At 38.4% G+C, this 20,005-nt stretch overlaps 3 protein-coding genes across 8 annotated transcripts in view; all 3 read left to right on the top strand.

Annotated features, from left to right (window-relative positions):
- ZNF215 (zinc finger protein 215) overlaps window positions 1-20,005 on the top strand; it is a 206,603-nt gene that overhangs the window by 131,007 nt on the left and 55,591 nt on the right. The window lies entirely within an intron of this gene.
- OR10A5 (olfactory receptor family 10 subfamily A member 5) lies at window positions 345-1,294 on the top strand. Its single transcript, XM_059068532.1, is given in 2 exon segments — window positions 345-1,158; window positions 1,161-1,294. Coding segments are annotated over 2 exon segments (939 nt in total). The 5' UTR covers window positions 345-353.
- OR10A4 (olfactory receptor family 10 subfamily A member 4) lies at window positions 18,078-19,062 on the top strand. The gene is given in 2 exon segments (XM_059070253.2): window positions 18,078-18,680; window positions 18,683-19,062. Coding segments are annotated over 2 exon segments (906 nt in total). The 3' UTR covers window positions 18,986-19,062.

Below are 20,005 nucleotides of genomic sequence, written 5' to 3'. Positions count from 1 at the left end.
GATACCTTTCATTTAACCCTGCTAAAAAGGTATTAAGTGTGCAGCAGAAAATGGATGTGTGTGACTATGATCCGAGTTGTTTTAGCAAATATGGTAACAAAGTGGAAAATGGATCACAAAGAATAAGAGTGGGGAACAATAAGCCATTTCCCATTTCAGAGCTCAGGCTCTGGCCTTTCTTCCTTGTGTCCTTTATTCTTAGACAACACAAGGCCTGTTCTCTTGGAACTGAAATCCTGATCTTGCCTCTTTCCCTGTCACTAAAAAGGAGTCTGAAACACAAATCCAGAATCTGACTCTTCCAATCAAGAATCTCTCTCTATGACCACAGCTCGGAATTCATTCCTATATCAATGGCTGAAGGAAACTGGACAAGAGTTAGTGAGTTTATCCTCATGAGTTTCTCTTCCCTACCGACTGAAATACAGTCATTACTCTTCCTGACATACTTAATCATCTACCTGGTCACCCTGCTGGGAAACAGCCTCATCATTCTGGTTACCTTGGCTGACCCCATGCTGCACAGCCCCATGTACTTCTTCCTCAGGAACTTGCCTTTCATAGAGATTGGCTTCAACCTAGTCATTGTGCCCAAGATGCTGGGGACCCTGATTGCACAGGACACAACCATCTCCTTTCTTGGCTGTGCCACTCAGAGGTATTTCTTCTTCTTCTTTGGGGTTTCTGAATGTTTCCTCCTGGCCACAAAGGCATATGACTGCTATGTAGCCATCTGCAATCCCTTGCACTACCCAGTTATCGTGAACCCTTGGACACAGGCAAAACTGGCTATTGCCTCCTGGTTTCCAGGCATTCCTGTAGCTACTGTGCAGACCACATGGCTCTTCACCTTTCCATTCTGTGGCACCAAGGTGAATCACTTCTTCTGTGACAGCCCACCTGTGCTGAGGCTGGTCTGTGCAGACACAGCACTGTTTGAGATCTATGCCATTGTTGGAACCATTCTGGTTGTCATGATACCCTGCTTACTGATCCTGTGTTCCTACACTTGCATCACTGCTGCCATCCTCAAGATTCCATCAGCTAAAGGGAAGCACAAAGCCTTCTCTACCTGCTCCTCCCACTTCTTTGTTGTCTCCCTTTTCTATATATCTTCAAGCCTTACCTATTTCCATCCTAAGTCCCATAATTCTCCTGACAGCTATCACTGTCCTACACTATTGTAACTCCCATGTTGAACCCCATCATTTACAGCCTGAGAAATAATGAGGTGAAGAATGCCATTGGTCGCAACTTCCACAAGGCTTTAGGCCTCAGAAACTGTATTCTGTAGACATTTTGAGATACAACTAAGGTTTTTTAAGTGAGGAACAATCAGTTTCATGTTTGGGATTCCTCTTTGACTCCCTTCCCATCTCCATTGCGCCGAAACCCAGCTGCTGAAATGGCTGTTGAAAAGCCCAGGGGAGAGAAGGAACACAGAAGTAGATTACACCTATCATTATTATATGCCATTTAACTCTGCTTGCCCATTATAGACTTACATTCCTTATTTTATTGGTACAATTGCTATTTTGACACTTCTGTGACCAATCTAGTTATTTACTTTGCTAATGTGTGCCAATGTAACATACAACGGGGACAGTATAAAACTGCTTGTAATTGTGAACTTTGGGACACAAGAGTCATCTTGGTACTTTATTACCTTGTTATCTGCAAGTCTGACTCCATTCAGTAGAAATAAAGGCCATACACCCCCAGTACATAATTCTTCCCATTCATTTCATTTCACATGCCTGAGGCAGTTTGGGCTTTAAATTTGTTGGTATTCAGCGTGGATAGAGAAAAGTGGATCACTAATCCCCATGACTATTTTTTCATAACTCCAATATCCTTGATCAACTCCTTTCAGGCTATTTTTCCCAGGTAGAATAATCGGAGTTTCCAATTTTCTCTCTCGTTCTATATTGAGGTTTGTTTGTTTGTCTTGTGGTACGCGGGCCTCTCACTGTTGTGGCCTCTCCCGTTACGGAGCACAGGCTCCAGACGCACAGGCTCAGCGGCCATGGCCCACGGGCCCAGCCGCTCCACAGCACGTGGGATCTTCCTGGACCAGGGCACGAACCCATGTCCCCTGCATCAGCATGCGGACTCTCAACCACTGCACCACCAGGGAAGCCCTATATTCATGTTTTTAAGCTTTGTTGAAGTAATTTCAAATTTTCACAAACATAGTTTCAATCCTGGTGCTGCTTTCTTCAAGGTTTGCAATGGATCCTCACTATTCCAGTATAAGTCTTATTAACAACTCTGTTATTTTTTGCTTAGTTTAGTGCCTTTTAATTTTAAAACTCTGTGTTTATTAATGTGAAAATACAAAAGACCACAAAACACAATTTCTGCTTTCAGAAGTTTATCATTTCATCAACATTTGAAATTATGAAAGAAAAACTATGAACTCCTGAAGTAATGGAATATTACATAACATTTGACCATTTGACCTTGCCTGTGTTCATATCCCACTCTGCCGTTTAGTACCTGAGTAACCAGAGTAGTCTTAAAACTCTTTATGCCTTTTCCCTCATCTATAAAATGATGTAAATAAAAATAATATCTATCTCATAGATTTGTTTTTATGACTAGATATTAATAATGTATTTATGACAGCCCTAGCATATTGCAGATTCAGATAAGTTTTTGCTCTTAGCAGTTACCTCATCTGTATCCTTCATTTTTTAGTGAAGGAAAGCAAGGTTCAAAGATATCTGATCATAAATAATTGGAACAAAATTCAAGTGCCCTAAATTTTAGGTCTTTACTTTTTCAGTACCATGCAATGCATACCTAATTAATTAATTCAGATTCAGAGTAAAAGAATATTTTTAAATTGCAGAATGGGGGATACCTGAGTAGGCATTAGTATACGTGAAAAAGATATGAGGAACATGAACTTAATCCAAGTTTAAACTGCATCAATAAATTATAACTCTTTCTTTACTCAGGGACTAGTTAAGATAGACCACCACATTGTACATAGGGGTTGACCTCTTCCCATTTTTTCTTGACACACATTGTTTAACCTAAACTAGACCCATACTGACTTTGATCATCAGCTTTTTGAAACAAATACTGAAGTACCAAGATCCAACACTGTGTTGCCTCAAAGTCTTCTCTTTCTCGAAAATAAATGTATGGAATCTACACATAATTGTCCATCTCCTTATTTCTCTGTTTTGTTCTCCAACTCCAATATTCATCAAGCACCTCATACCTTATTTAAATTAATGCTGACACAACCCCTTTTATATACATTTATATTTTTAAATAATGTAACAGGTCCCAATAATCCCATGGTCATATAGTCAGCAAATAGTAGAGGTGGGATTTAAAGCTGATATTCTGTCATCAGCTACAATTTTCCCCCATTGGAAGCTAGCTGTGACTTATGATATTCAATAACAATGTAATAAAGAACGCTCTAAATAAAATGGTTGTTTAAAGTTAAATGAGCACATTTTATAATAAAACATTAAGGAAAGAAGCTTCATTGCCTCTTCCCAAGGATTATTATAGAAGGTATTCTTATAAAATTGTTCCTAATAATGTCTTTGATATAATTCTATATTATGCGATTATTTATATTGTGTAGTCAACAAACCACTCCCACTACAATTTGGAAAAAAGCTGAAAAGTAGAAAGATGAAAAAAATCACTTAATTCTCATTACTCGGAGACAAATGGTGATAACACCTTACTGTACTTACTTCTAATAATCTCTGACAATTGCAGACATACTGCATGCACATTTTTATAATTCTTTTTATCACTTAATGTCATAACTGAGGTTAACAGATTGGACACTCAACAAGTTATTTAGGTAGATAAAGCAGTTTTCTCATTTAAAAACAGAGATAATCACGGTAACTTCCACACAGGGTTGTTGTAAGGATTAAATTGGGTAATGAATATAAGCTCCTAACCCCAATCATAAGCATTTCTTTTCACACTGTTACAATTATTTGTAAGAATAATATTTAAAGGCTGTAAAATATGTCACTATGTATAAGTGCCATTACTTAATCTATAAGCTCTCTATTCTCTATAATTCACTGTTTCTTGTATTCCAATATAAATAGTAATGTAATGAACATTTTAGCATTTTAAGTTTTTTAAAATTTTATTCATCCACCATATTGAGATAAAATTCCAACAGTGGATTTAGTGGGTCAAAATCCCTGAAATTTTCTGTTTATTTTGCCTGTACTCATTGCTCTCTTACTATGATCCAAGTATTGTGACCATTACTATTTCCAGCGATAAACAGGTGCAACTTTTAGTGGCAAAGAGGACAATTCACCAAGTGGCCATAATCAGCCTAAATGTGTAATCACCTGATTAGAGCTTCAAAATATAGAGGAAAAAATGATAGAGCTGAAATGAAAAGTTGGTAAGTCCATATACAGTGGGAGATTTCTCTACTCATTTCTCATTGATTGGTAGGACAAGTAGAAAGAAAATCAGTAAGAACATAAAAGAATTGAGCGGGCTTCCCTGGTGGCGCAGTGGGTGAGAATCTGCCTGCTAATTCAGGGGACACGAATTCGAACCCTGGTCAGGGAGGATCCCACATGCCGCGGAGCAACTAGGCCCGTGAGCCACAACTACTGAGCCTGCGCGTCTGGAGCCTGTGCTCCGCAAACAAGAGAGGCCGCGATAGTGATAGTGAGAGGCCCGCGCACCGCGATGAAGAGTGGCCCCCGCTTGCCACAACTAGAGAAAGCCCTCGTACAGAAACGAAGACCCAACACAGAAAAAATAAATAAATAAATAAAAAACAAAAAAAACCCCACATGGATATAGAGCATTCTGTAAACTGTAGGTCCATATACGAAATGTCCATTAATATCTTTAAAAAAAAAAGAATTGAGCAACACTAAAAATAAACTAGTCCAAAATGACCTCCTTAATAGAGCACAGCATACAACATCCAGACATCATTTTTAAATTTTAAGTGCATGTGGGACTAAGTATTCATTGCTAGTATATAGAAATACAGTAAATTTCTGTTGACCTTGCATCCTGTGACCTTACTAAGCTCACTTATTAGTTCTAATAACTTTTTCATTTTCTTTGGTAGAATCTCTAGGATTTTAAAGAGAATCATAGGAAAAGAACAAACCTTTAAGACCAACATATATATATATATATATATATATATATATATATATATATATATAGTATATATGGTGAACTATTTCTTTGGGATCATTGAAAGGAAAAACAAAGTTATTTTTATTCTCTAAATAAAGCTACCCGGAACAGAATAAATCTTCAACAAGAGGTAGACATGATTATTATATCTTTATTCAATTCATCTGTCTACAATTCCTGTCTCTCATCCCCTACTCCCCATACCAAGTGAACATCTCCATATCATTTAAGCATAAACTCTAGTGTTTTCTTCTCTATTAATCTCTCCCTGATTCCTCTAAGAAAATCCAAGTTTACTCTCCTTTGAACACATGTGGCATCTTGCATATATCATTGTTAGGCATTAAGGACATTGCAATTGTATTTTTCATGTGCACAGAGAACACAGTAAGGACAGTTCATCATTCATGTTTGTATTACTGAGGGCTTGTCTAGTGCCTGGAATACAGTAGGTGCTCAATAAATGAATGAATGAACGGAGAATTCCCAAATTGTTTCCCTAGCCCTGATCTCTCACTGGAATGTGAGTTCCGTATTTCCAGCTGCCTCTAGGACATGTCTGCGTAGCTGTCAAAGCGTACATCTAGCACCATGCTCCCAATCTCCAAATCTTGAAAAATTTTTCTTGTTACTTATTCCTCTTTTTGCCCTTACCATTTGTTGACATCTTCTTTCATTTCATCAGTGAATATTCACAGACTGAATCTTGGTATAACACTGAACCAGGTGCTGCCCTCTTGGAGCTCCTGGCTGTGAGACAGACAAATATACAAACAGCTATAAAATAAAAAGACAATACCGTGCAGAGTGCTGTACCATGTTATATTCTACACTTCAATAGAAGCTATCTTAGAAGTGTTCAACCAGTCTCCTAATCCTGCTCATTCTTCCTTGGCAAAGGTCTTCTTGCTCCAACTTTGGCTCATTACACACCATTCCACAACACTAGCCAGGCCCTCATTTCTAAAGTAATATGATAAGAGTCTCCTCACTGTTCTCATTGCTTCCATGCTCACTTCCCAATCCTGCTTTACACTCATTGTTCAGTAAAGAATTTACAGAGATGTGCAAAACAAAGTCCCTGCTCTCAGGGACATTATAGTCCAATGGAGAGGAGAGATATTAAAGAAAGAACTGCACATATAAATATATAATTACAAATTGATATCATTGCTATGAAGGAAAATAACATATTGCTCTAGAGAAAGAATAAAAGGAGAGAGTGCTAATTTGCTTTTGGGATCAGAGAATACCTCACTGAGGAAGTGATATTTAAAGTGCTATCAGAAGATTGTGTAGGAGTTAGCTAGCTAAAAACAAAAAGGAAAAATATACAAAGCAAAATAATTAGTGTATACAATAATTCTAAGTCAGTAATTGCAGAAATAGTGTTGGTGGAAGTAATAGTAGTGATGTTGGTCATTATATAGTCAACTGAAATGTCCCTTCCTCTCCTTGATGACAACCTTCAAGTCCCAGGTCAAATAGTATCTTGATGGAACCTTATCATTTATGATATTTGCCAGTGCATGACATATTTTCTGTACTTTATTTCATTTCCTTCTCACAACAGGTGTTGTATATGAGAAACTAAGACATGGAATAATTTTCCCCAGATCATGAGATTAGGAGTCAATGGAAGAAACTAAAATCATAGTTTTCTTTCTTTTTTTAAAAATTGAAGTATAATTGATTTACAATGTTGTATTAGTTTCAGATGTACAGCAAAGTAACTCATATATATGCACATATATATGCACATATGTATATATATTATTTTTCAGATGCTTTTCCACTATATGGGTTATTATAAGATATTGAATATAGTTCCCTGTGCTGTACAGTAGGACCCTGTTATTTATCTATTTTGTATACAGTAGCATGTGTTTGTTAATCCCATACTCCTAATTTATCCCTTCCCCCCCTTTTCCCTTTGGTAAGCATGAATTTGCTTTCTATGTCTGTGAGTCTGTTTCTGTTTTGTAAATAACTTCATTTGTGTCACTTTTTTCAGATTCCACATATAGGTGATATCATATGATTTTGTCTTTGACTGACTTACTTCACTTAGTATGATAATCTCTAGGTCCATCCATGTTGCTGCAAGTGGCAGTATTTCATTCTTTCTTATGTTGAGTAATTTTCCATTGTACCTATATACTGCATCTTCTTTATACATTCATCTGTCATTGGACACTTAGGTTGCTTCCATGTCTTGGCTATTATAACTAGTGCTGCTATAAACATTGGGGTGCATGTATCTTTTAGAATTAGAGTTTTCATCTTTTTCGGGTATATGCCCAGGAGTGATATTGCTGGACCATATGGTAACTCTATTTTTAGTTTTTTAAGGAACCTCCATACTGTTCTCCACAGTGACTGCACCAATTTACATTCCCACCAACAGCATAAGAGGGTTCCCTTCAGCATGGTAGTTTTCCTTCATTTTAGATATCTTGCCATTTCATTAAAAAATACAGAATTTGCATGTGACAAAAATTCACCAGACTCCTTCCTCCTGGAGGTGGAGATTAATTCTCCTTCCTTGCATGTGGGTTGGACTTAGTAACTTGCTTCTGTGGAATAGACCATGAAAAGGGAATAGTGATAAGTCATGTTCATATCATGCACACCTTGGTGTGATATGATGAGAAGAACACTTCACCCTGTGGTATAGTCCCCAGCTCACCAAAAAAAAAAAAAAAAAAAAAAAAAAAAAAAAGTCCAAGCATGAAAAAACAATAGACAAACCTTAACTGAGGGACATTCTGCAAAATACCCTACCAGTTGCTCTTCAAAAATGCCAAGCTCATGAAAAGTAAGGGAACACAGAAAACATCATAGATTGGAAAAAAATGAGGATATATGACAACTAAATGCAATATAGTATTCTGGAATGATTTCTGGTACAGAAACTAGACGTTTGTGGGTAAATTGATTGAATTCAAATAAGGCCTGCAATACAATAAGTATTGTACCAATGTTAATTTTTTTAGTTCTGAGAAATGAACCATGGTTATGTAAGATATTAAAATTAGGGGAAAATGGATGAAGTGTAAAAAATATTAGTAATTCTTACTGTTTTTGACTCTTTTATAAATCTAAAATTACTTCAAAACTTTAAATGTTTTAAGTAAAAAATTCAATCAATACAAAGTTATATACAACCAAAAGTAGAATTCCCTCTCAATACTGATCTATGTTACCCAAATTCATTGCCCAGAGGCAACTATTATCATTTCTTTGTATATCCGTGCAGAAATTTTCTAATAAATTTTTGCATTTGAAATTTTCTTTTTATAAAATATATGCAGTTTATGTGGTATAATGTGTATATCATGTTCTTCATCTTGATTTTTTAAATAAACTTTTAAAACTGCTAAGCATCACAACTCAGACAGGTCCAGTGCTGGGATTAAATTCAAGTCACTCAGAATCCAAAACGTTTGTACTTTTCTTTACACAATACCACATGCCTACATTATGGTTTTCCTTTCTTGAACTTCATCCTATTGGAATCTGACATTCCTTAGGGTCCCAAAGGACAGTAGAGTCAAGAAATTTCAGGTACCCTTGAGGAAGGGAAGGAAGAGGAGCTAAGGTGAGCCCAGATACATCTAGGGGAAAATACAGGCGCCAGCACTTCACTTGGCCCTGAGGACAAAAGAGGCACAGCTGGGAATAGATCTCCTAAGTCAGGACCGGGAGCATGGCCAACCCATCTAGTCTACTCACTCATGCCTGACACAGAGAAGGCAGCAGTGACCTGGCTTCAGGTCCAGTCATTAATAGCTGTTCAGGACAGGGAAAAAGAACTCCCTGGTTCCTCTTCTGGTTCATCTGACAGCAGAGCCAGAGTTCTCCAAACACTCAAGGGCGTGCATGAAGCATAGGTGTCAGGCAGAGGGAAACAAGGCAGATCTCCCTGTTAGGCACAGGTAAGGTTTCTATCAAGGGCTGAATCAACTAGGGCCCCTCTCCAGGTTCAGTTGCTCAACTGGACAAGGTTTGGCAGGGTTTGATGGGGCATCTAATTCTATTCCTATGTCCACATTGGGAAGATCTCATCAATCTTCTCCTCCCTGGGCCTTAGTTTCTCCTTTCTATGTCATAAGATAAGTGAGATCTGAGACCACAAGAAGATTGAGATTACCTAGGGTTTTTTTTTTTTTTTTTTTTCTCCAATTCTGTCCTCTAAAGCTTTCTGGGTCAGAAAAAATTCAGTCCCTGCAGGTTTTGACAGGACGTATATCTCCTCCAAGTCTTGACTGTCCTTTTACTCAAGGAAGACTTGCCTCAGTAGAATATTCATGAGGCAGAGCACATCAGAATAGACCGCTTCTTCAGGACAATCCTATGGGTGCAGAAAGCCTAGAAGAGTGGGTTTCTACTTCTGTGACAGTCAAATGATTAGCAGAAGGATATTCCTGCCGAAGTTCTAGAGCGACTGACAAGGAGCCTATGGGCCTGCCACGGGCCAGCAAGTTCTGCAATGTCTCCCACCCTCAAGTCAGGCTGCCATCTCTTCTTCCCAGTAGTTTACAGAAGTTCTGGGACCAAAGATGACATTTAAATGTTTAGATTGGGTTCATTTTACATGCTTTGTTGAAAACCCAAGTGTTGGTGGGAAAGTAAACTGATACAACCACTATGGAAACCAGTATGGATGTTCCTTAAAAAACTAGAAATAGAACCACCATATGTCCCAGCAATCCCACTACTGGGCATATACCCAGAGAAAACCATAATTCAAAAATACATGGGCTTCCCTGGTGGCGCATTGGTTGAGAATCCGCCTGCCAATGCAGGGGACACGGGTTCATGCCCCGGTCCGGGAAGATCCCACATGCCGGGAAACGGCTGCGCCCGTGAGCCATGGCCGCTGAGCCTGCGCATCCGGAGCCTGTGCTCCGCAACGGGAGAAAACATAACAGTGAGAGGCCCGCGTACAGCAAAAAAAAAAAAAAAAAAAAAAAAAAAGTTACATACAATGAAATTATTTTCCTTTTTTAAATAGTATATGCAAGATAAATAAATGAGTGGATAATCTAGCTGAAAAATGATGATGACTTGGAATAGAGTGGTATTAGTAGAAATTAATTCAAAATGTCTTTTACAGGAAGAATTGTGGACTTAATTGTGGATTGCATGTGGAGAAATATACTACTAAAGAGAAGGGGGTTGATTCTAGAGCTAGACCAGTTCCTATGGTAGAGTACAGGTGTTCTGAAAGTCTAGGGGAGATCCATAAAAGAGGTACAAGAGAGATTTTTTTTCCAGAAAAGTCAAACCTAAAGCTTTTTCCTTCATATCCCTGTTATGAATCCCCTTTCACTTTTTAGGAACGGCCACCCAAACATGCAGTAACTGATCTTCCCTTGTGACCAGATACTTTCATCATAGGCCAGGTTACCCCACAATCGGATATGGAGCCAAGGATTCAAGGACAAGTGATTTATTAAGGAGAAACCATTAAGCGAGTGGGGAAAGTGAAAGGGGAGTGGAAACAAGATAAGCAAAATAATTTCAGGGGAAATCCCAGTTCCCTTCTAGATCTTCAGAGCATAAATAAATCACAGTTTGTTCTGCTTCAGGTCATAGGAAGGAGGCCTTTTCATACCCCCAATTGTAGGGAAGAGGGAGAACTAAAGCCGGGTCGCCAGTGCCCGGGGGCATTCTTTTGAAGGTCTCATTTACAAGCTATTAGAAGTTAAGCTTGCAGAAGCTGACACAGAAGGCTTGCACTGAGCTGGGCAAAATGACTCAAGGACAGCAGCCATTACAATCTGGGACATGCTTTCCATCATCTGAGTGTTTTGAGTCAACAAAAAACTCCAAGCTTTTAATCAGAACATTAAAAAATGACCACTAAAGAAATGGCCACTGAAACACCAAATCTTTTTTTTTTAACATCTTCATTGGAGTATAATTGCTTTACAATGGTATGTTAGTTTCTGCTTTGTAACAAACTGAATCAGTTATACATATACGTATTTCCCCATATTTCTTACGTCTTGCATCTCCCTCCTTCTTACCTTCCCTATCCCACCCCTCTGCGTGGTCACAAAGCACCGAGCTGATCTCCCTGTGCTATGCGGCTGCTTCCCACTAGCTATCTATTTTACATTTGGTAGTGTATATATGTCCATGCCACTCTCTCACTTTGTCCCAGCTTACCCTGCCCTCTACCCATATCCTCAAGTCCATTCTCTAATAGGTCTGCATCTTTATTCCCATCTTCTAGGTCCATCCACCTCACTACAAATAACTCAGTTTCATTCCTTTTTATGCCTGAGTAATATTCCGTTGTATATATGTGCCACATCTTCTGTATCCATTCATCTGTCGATGGACACTTAGGCTGCTTCCATGTCCTGGCTATTGTAAATAGAGCTGCAATGAACATTTTGGTACATGACTCTTTTTGAATTATGGTTTTCTCAGGGTTTATGCCCAGTAGTAGGATTGCTGGGTCGTATGGTAGTTCTATTTTTAGTTTTTTAAGGAACCTCCATACTGTTTTCCATAGTGGCTGTATCAATTTACATTCCCAACAACAGTGCAAGAGGGTTCCCTTTTCTCCACACCCTCTCCAGCATTTATTGTTTGTAGATTTTTTGATGATGGCCATTCTGACCGGTGTGAGATGATATCTCATTGTAGTTTTTTTTTTTTTTTTTTTTTTTTTTTTTTTTTTTGCGGTATGCGGGCCTCTCACTGTTGTGGCCTCTCCCGTTGCGGAGCACAGGCTCCGGACGCACAGGCCCAGCGGCCATGGCTCACGGGCTTAGTTGCTCCGCGGCATGTGGGATCTTCCCGGACCAGGGCACGAACCCGTGTCTCCTGCATCGGCAGGCGGATTCTCAACCACTGCGCCACCAGGGAAGCCCCTCATTGTAGTTTTGATTTGCATTTCTCTAATGATTAATGATGTTGAGCATTCTTTCATGTGTCTGTTGGCAATCTGTATATCTTCTTTGGAAAAATGTCTATTTAGGTCTTCTGCCCATTTTTGGACTGGGTTGTTTGTTTTTTTGATATTGAGCTGCATGAGTTGCTTGTATGTTTTGGAGATTAATCCTTTGTCAGTTGCTTCATTTGCAAATATTTTCTCCCATTCTCAGGGTTGTCTTTTTGTCTTGTTTATGGTTTCCTTTGCTGTGCAAAAGCTTTTAAGTTTTGTTAGGTCCCATTTGTTTATTTTTGTTTTTATTTCCATTTCTCTAGGAGGTGGTTCAAAAAGGATCTTGCTGTGATTTATGTCATAGAGTGTTCTGCCTATGTTTTCCTCTAAGAGTTTGATGGTGTATGGCATTACATTTAGGTCTTTAATCCATTTTGAGTTTATTTTAGTGTATGGTGTTAGGGAGTGTTCTAATTTCATTCTTTTACATGTAGCTGTCCAGTTTTCCCAGCACCACTTATTGAAGGGGCTTTCTTTTCTCCATTGTATATTCTTGCCTCCTTTGTCAAAGATAAGGTGACCATATGTGTGTGGGTTTACCTCTGGGCTTTCTATCCTGTTCCATTGGTCTATATTTCTGGTTTTGTGCCAGTAGATGACTGTAACTTTGTGGTATAGTCTGAAGTCAGGGAGCCTGATTCCTCCAGCTCTGTTTTTTTTTCTCAAGATTGCTTTGGCTATTCGGGGTCTTTTGTGTTTCCATACAAATTGTGAAAATTTTTGTTCTAGTTCTGTGAAAAATGCCAGTGATAATTTGATAAGGATTGCATTGAATCTGTAGATTGCTTTGGGTCGTAGAGTCATTTTCACAATGTTGATTCTTCCAATCCAAGAACATGGTATATCTCTCCATCTATTTGTATCATCTTTAATTTCTTTCATCACGGTCTTATAGTTTTCTGCATACAGGTCTTTTGTCTCCTTAGGTAGGTTTATTCCTAGATGTTTTATTTTTTTGTAGCAATGGTAAATGGGAGTGTTTTCTTAATTTCACTTTCAGATTTTTCATCATTAGTGTATAGGAATGCAAGAGATTTCTGTGCATTAATTTTGTATCCTGCTACTTTACCAAATTCATTGATTAGCTCTAATAGTTTTCTGGTAGCATCTTTAGGATTCTCTATGTATAGTATCATGTCATCTGCAAACAGTGACAGCTTTACTTCTTGTCTGATTTGGATTCCTTTTATTTCTTTTTCTTTTCTGATTGCTGTGGCTAAAACTTCCAAAGCTATGTTGAATAATAGTGGTGAGAGTGGGCAACCTTGTCTTGTTCCTGATCTTAGTGGAAATGGTTTCAGTTTTTCACCATTGAGGATGATGTTGGCTGTGGGTTTGTCATATATGGCCTTTATTATGTTGAGGAAAGTTCCCTCTATGCCTACTTTCTGCAGGGTTTTTATCATAAATGTGTGTTGAATTTTGTCGAAAGCTTTCTCTGCATCTGTTGAGATGATCATATGGTTTTTCTCCTTCAATTTGTTAATATGGTGTATCACGTTGATTGATTTGCATATATTGAAGAATCCTTGCATTCCTGGGATAAACCCCACTTGATCATGGTGTATGATCCTTTTAATGTGCCGTTGGATTCTGTTTGCTAGTATTTTGTTGGGGATTTTTGTATCTATGTTCATCAGTGTTATTGGCCTGTAGTTTTCTTTCTTTGTGACCTCTTTGGTATCAGAGTGATGGTGACCTCATAGTATGAGTTTGGGAGTTTTCCCCCCTCTGCTATATTTTGGGAGAGTTTGAGAAGGATAGGTATTAGCTCTTCTCTAAATGTTTGATAGAATTCGCCTGTGAAGCCATCTGGCCCTCGGCTTTGTTTGTTGGAAGATTTTTAATCACAGTTTCAATTTCAGTGCTTGTGATTGGTCTGTCCGTATTTTCTCTTTCTTCTTGGTTCAGTCTCGGAAGGTTGTGCATTTCTAAGAATTTGTCCATTTCTTCCAGGTTGTCCATTTTATTGGCATATAGTTGCTTGTAGTAATCTTTCATGATCCTTTGTATTTCTGCAGTGTCAGTTGTTACTTCTCCTTTTTCATTTCTAATTCTATTGATTTGGGTCTTCTCCCGTTTTTTCTTGATAAGTCTGGATAATGGTTTATCAATTTTGTTTATCTTCCCAAAGAACCAGCTTTTAGTTTTATTGATGTTTGCTGTAAGAGTATTTTAAAATCCTAGAGGAACACGAAGGAGAGAGTAATTAATTATATCCAGTTGGGGATAGGAATGGTCAGAAATGGTTTTATTAGGAAGTTGACATTAGATTTTGGGTTAAAGAATGAGTATGAGTATTAATATGGTTTATCTGCATTTCACTAAGGCATTTGATGAACTCTTTCATGAGACCTTTGTTACTATGTTAAAGAGATATGTTCCAGATGACAGTACATTTAACTGTGTTTATATATACCCAACACATATCTGAAATGATTTAAAGTTGCTGATAGAAAAAGAGATAGCTTTGCTATTTTCCCAAAGAGTAGAGATTTAAAATTGGTGTCAACCATTTGGGAATATAGCTTAAGTGATGTGCCCCTAAGATTTGTCTCTGTCCTGAGAAATATTTTGATTAAATATTTGAGGGAATTGTACATTTATGGCACACTGAGTGATGCAAAACTGCTATAACAGAGTAAAGCTTTAAAAATGTCTTTTCAGCACATAGCAAAAAAATTAAACAAAATAAATATACCTTGGAAGATAAAACCTATAAAACACACACACACACACACACACACACACACACACACACACTCATCTTATATGACTGTTGGCTCAACTAGAGATCCAATAGTATCATCAAACTGCTTTGAAAAAAGTTAAACCTTAGGCTACATTAATTACTAAACACCTAGAGTTAAGCACTCTGCTGTGTGCAAAAGATACAATGATGAATGAATACATTTGTGCTCATGATGTTAATAATTATATAACATCAATAGATGCACACATACACAGTTATAAAAATGCTCTAATAGCGGTTTACACAAAGTGTTAAAAGAGAGTAAAAGAATAATCCCTTGATTTGGCCAAGGGAGGACAAGGAAACTTCACAAAGAAAATGATTTTTCTGATGAGAGATGAGCAGAAAAATTATACATAATTGCAGGAAGATGTTTCCGAGGATAGAGAGCCACACACAGAAAGGCAAGGAGGGGTGAGAGAACACGATGTGTGCACAGAACAGAAAGTATTCTGGTGTGATCAGAGCATAAGCTCTGTAGGGGATTTGAAACTGGAAAAATAAGCAGAAATCAGAGAAAAAGACCTTTTCAAGGTTTATACTTGTTCTAGGAACAGTAGGGAGTGACTGAAAGGCAGTGAGCAGGTAAATAACCCTATCCGAGTTGCTGTCAGATCACATACAAGTGAAGGATGGTTTGAAGAGAATGAGTTGGAATCGGGTTCCTACAGTATTCCAGGCCAAAGAAAATAAGAACCAGAACCGAAAGCCATGGTGATAAGGATGGAGAAGGTAACACTGAATCAGTGTTTAGGAAGAAAAATAATCAAATTTGGGGGATGAATTAAAGGATTTTTATCCCAGTTCCTGGGTTACACAGCCAGGTGGTATCATTTCCTGAAATGAGGTAGATAAAAGCAGGGAGGTTAGGGAGGAAGAAGATGATGAGCATAATTTACGACTCTTATCACTCTTTAAATTTAAGGCTGTACTGTTGATGTATGTAGTCTTTTGTGTCTAAATTCCTTGTGAATGTGGCTCACTGTGCCTACACTCTGCCTATATAGATATTTCCCTGATTATTTTCCATATCTTCTTCATTCTTCATTCAATAACAATTTACTGGGCATCTACCTTGCAAGGCGTTGGGATAAAAAGTTGATTAACACAATCTCTGCTCTCAAGGAGTATACCACCTAGAATATGAGATGAAGACATGTATTCATGATTATCCTAAGATAAGGACTGTAAACGTGGTATTTCAGGTCTCCAGTGGTGCTAATACCTAGACATGCTCTGTCCTTCTAGAAATTGTCTTACTTTTTTCAACTCTGCTTCCATCCTATGCCAAACGGTCCACCTTAGTCTCACCTGTGAGCTCAGATTCATTCCCATTCTTAGAGAGTGGGTGAAAGTGTCACCTCACAGGCAAATCCATGGCTTGGAGTTAGACTGACCAGGATGCATATCCTGATGCCATTTGCTGGCCGCCTAACTTTGGGAAAATTACTCCACTTCTCTGTGCCTCAGATTCCTTGGCTGTAAAGCGAAGCTAATAATAGTCCCTACATCTTCCGGTAGTTGTGAGACAACCGTAACACTTGCAAAACGCTCAGAGTACTGTCTGGTACTTACTTGGTGCTCAATAAATGTTCATTCTTACTATAAAAATAAATAAGGTATCAAAAAAGTTTTCATAAAAGAAGTGATGGCCAACTTGAGGTTTCTAAAATGAATAGGAATCAGCAAAAATTTTTAAATAAATCTTTCTCACTATTTTTACTCTTTACCTTCCTCTTTCCTTCACCACCTTGACTTCATGTCTTGCACCTGCTCTGGATTTCACTTAAAAACCATCTCAGTGAAACCTTCTATGACACTCCTCACACCCTAAATCCTATCTTCTCTACAGCTTTATTCTTCTCCGTTATTCTTGTCACCGTCTAACATACTATATATTCTATTTACATAATTTGTTATTAATCTGTCTTCCCTATTAGAAGGTGAGTTGTATGAAGGCAGAGATTTTTGTTTGTTTTATTTACTAACATATTATCTTCAGTATCTAAAGCAGTGTCCGGCACACAAAAGATAATCAATATTTATTGAATAAATTATTTTTTTCCCTTAGGGATTGAAAAGAAAGGACTACAGTGAGTTTGGGCAATGGGTTAGATAAGAAGTAGATATTGGAAGGTAGATTTAGCTTTATATCATAATAATTGTAATGTTTAGCATTCATTGAGCATGTATTATAAGCCAGTCACCATATTACATGATTTAGATTTATTCCTCCATTTAAGTTTATAGTCATCAGAAAAATTTTCACAGTTCCAATTTCAAAGCTTAGTTATTGATGCAGGGGTGAAACCTTCTGATTCTTTTTCACAGGATTTAATAGTATTAGTCAAGCTTGCATATTTGAGTTGGTCTTTATTTATATGTAAAATTTGTTTCATATTTCTTGAGAGTCAAGACTTAAGTCAACCAGTGGAAGCTAATGAAAGGCTGTATACAGAACACACCTGGATTCTCCCTATTGTCTGACAGTATCTTGAGTCTGGGTTCCCTTTGTCTGATCACATACAACCACATGGAGAATATTTAGCCCAGTGATCAAGATAAACCACAACTTCTATATTATGCATCTTCTTGCTTAAACTGCAATTGTTTGAGGTTAGAAATGAAGACGTCTCTAATATGCTGAACTCTTCCCAAGTATGAGCTGCTCCAGATTAGGACACATTCAGGTCTCCTCCTCAGGAATCACTGGTAGTTGTTGGTTCACTTTCCTTGACTTTCTCCTTCCCACCGTTCCGTTTTGCAGAAAACATGCCCTGGCTCACCTCACCACTTTTCTGTGCATTAAGTCCCCTCCCTTCAGAAATGGTTGGCCTGGCTTCTTTTTAGCACCACTGACTGCTGAAGAGAGATAGAATAAGAGTAAAGAAGTGAAGCTGTGACTTTGAACATCCTCTGTCAAGCAAAGAAAAGTTGAGACATTATAGATACATACGGTGTGCCTGAGTTCAGTCTGAATAAAAGTTCAGTCTGAAAAAAAAAGTATTCTTCAAAAAAAATTGTGAATCCCTTAGTCAGACTTGTTTTTTACATTTTGGAAAGTACAGCTGTTTGACCTTCAACAACTATAACAAGAGGTTGAAGAATGAGGCCACAGGAGTTTCCCTTTCTAAGGGTGTAACAGAGGCCTAAATAACATACGGGGACTTCCACCTTCCTGGAGCTTGGATGCCCAATGAAATCCTGGGCAGAAGAATAACATGGGGAAACTGGACAATTGTCAATGAGTTTGTTCTTGTGGGCTTCTCAGCCCTGTCCTCTGAGCTACAAGCTCTGTTGTTTCTCCTTTTTCTGATCATTAACCTGGTTACCCTAATGGCAAATGTCCTCATAATCCTGGTCACTACAGAGGACTCTGCCCTCCAAAGTCCTATGTACTTCTTCCTCAGGAACTTGTCTTTCCTGGAGATAGGTTTCAACTTGGTTTTTATGCCCAAGGTGCTGGGGACCCTGATCCTCCAAGACACAACCATCTCCTTCCTTGGCTGTACTACCCAGATATACTTCTTCTTCTTCTTTGGAGCTGCTGAGTGTTGCCTCCTGGCCACAATGACATATGACTGCTATGTGGCCATTTGTGACCCTTTGCACTACCCAATCATCATGGGTCACAGGGCCTGTGCTCAGCTGGCAGCTGCCTCCTAGTTCTCAGGATTTCCAGTGGCTACTGTGCAAACCACATGGATTTTTAGCTTCCCTTTTTGTGGTCCCAACAAAGTGAACCATTTTTTCTGTGACAACCGCCCTGTCATCGCACAGGGCTGTGCTAATATACCTCTCTGTTTGAACTGGAGGCTCTGACAGCCACTGTCCTATTCATCTTCTTCCCTTTCTTGTTGATCCTGGGGTCCTATGTCTGCATCCTCTCCACTATCTTCAGGATGCCCTCAGCCAAGGGGAAGTGCAAAGGCTTCTCTACCTGTTCCTCCCACTTCCTCGTTGTCTTCCTCTTCTACAGCACTGCCATCCTCACATACTTCAGACCCCAGTCCAGCACCTCTCCTGTGAGCAAGAAGCTGCTGTCACTGTCCTACAGGGTGGTGACTCCCATGTTGAACCCCATCATCTGCAGCTGAAGAAATAGTGAAGTAAAGACTGCACTGAGGTGGGCCATCCACAGGGCCCGGGACCCTCAGAAACTATGACTGACTTAGATGGAAACTGAGGGGGTAGAATGCAAGGACAAAGGAAAGAAAAGCATGTTCCTCAAATAAGTCTTTTGTCTCTACTCTTTCCAGGAGCCACAGTATACCCACTGGGATTTTGGACTTTTCACTGGGAATGAAAGAACATGAGTGATGAATGAACTTCAGTAGGCTCAGTATTCTCTGAGACTGGGGTACCAATGTCTCTGAGGATGCTACTAGTTTACACAAATTAGCAGCCTATTGAAGGATGACAGTTTCACTAGTTTGCCACTTTTTAATTTGTTTTAACTTTTCTTGACCTTCTTCATCCGTGTCGTTTTATAATTTTCTGCTTTGCTTTCTTCTGTATGTCCAAAAACTCTACTGGTAGCTCAAAGATCTTTTTGTTTATGATATAAAGTAATGATAATAAATAGTAGAGTTTGTTTCATTCTTTCACTCATTTTTTAAACAAATTTTGAGTTTAAACTCAAACTTTCAAATTTTCAAAAATTTCAAAACTCAAATTCAAAATTTCAACAAATTTTTATGCAGCGTTCAGCATGTGTCAGAGCTTATTTAGACCCCGAAGACACATGGGTGAATAAAACAGACTAATTTCTTGCCTCATGGAATTTATATTCTAATGAGAAAGAAAGAAAATAAAAAGATACTTTAAATCCTCCACTGTCTTGTAAGGTACACATGTTTAGAGGGCTATCAATTGAGGACTTTTTCTGCTACCATAATTGGTCTGTGCCTCATTTGGAGAAAGACTACTTGGCATTGATGACTACCTCAATCTCAAGTTATACACCTTGGATATGAGAGTTACTTGACAGAAAGAGTGTAAAAGAATCCCAAGTTAAGTATAAGTGGATAAATGATGGGAAACTGCTGTGAATAACCCAAAGATTTTTTGTTTTCTAGATTTTTTGGTAATGTTATTGTGATTGGATGAAATCAACT

Source organism: Kogia breviceps, chromosome 7 (assembly GCF_026419965.1).
Source record: "Kogia breviceps isolate mKogBre1 chromosome 7, mKogBre1 haplotype 1, whole genome shotgun sequence".
In the NCBI taxonomy this organism is placed as follows: Eukaryota; Metazoa; Chordata; class Mammalia; order Artiodactyla; family Physeteridae; genus Kogia; species Kogia breviceps.
This window is presented reverse-complemented; position numbering and strand designations above follow the sequence as displayed.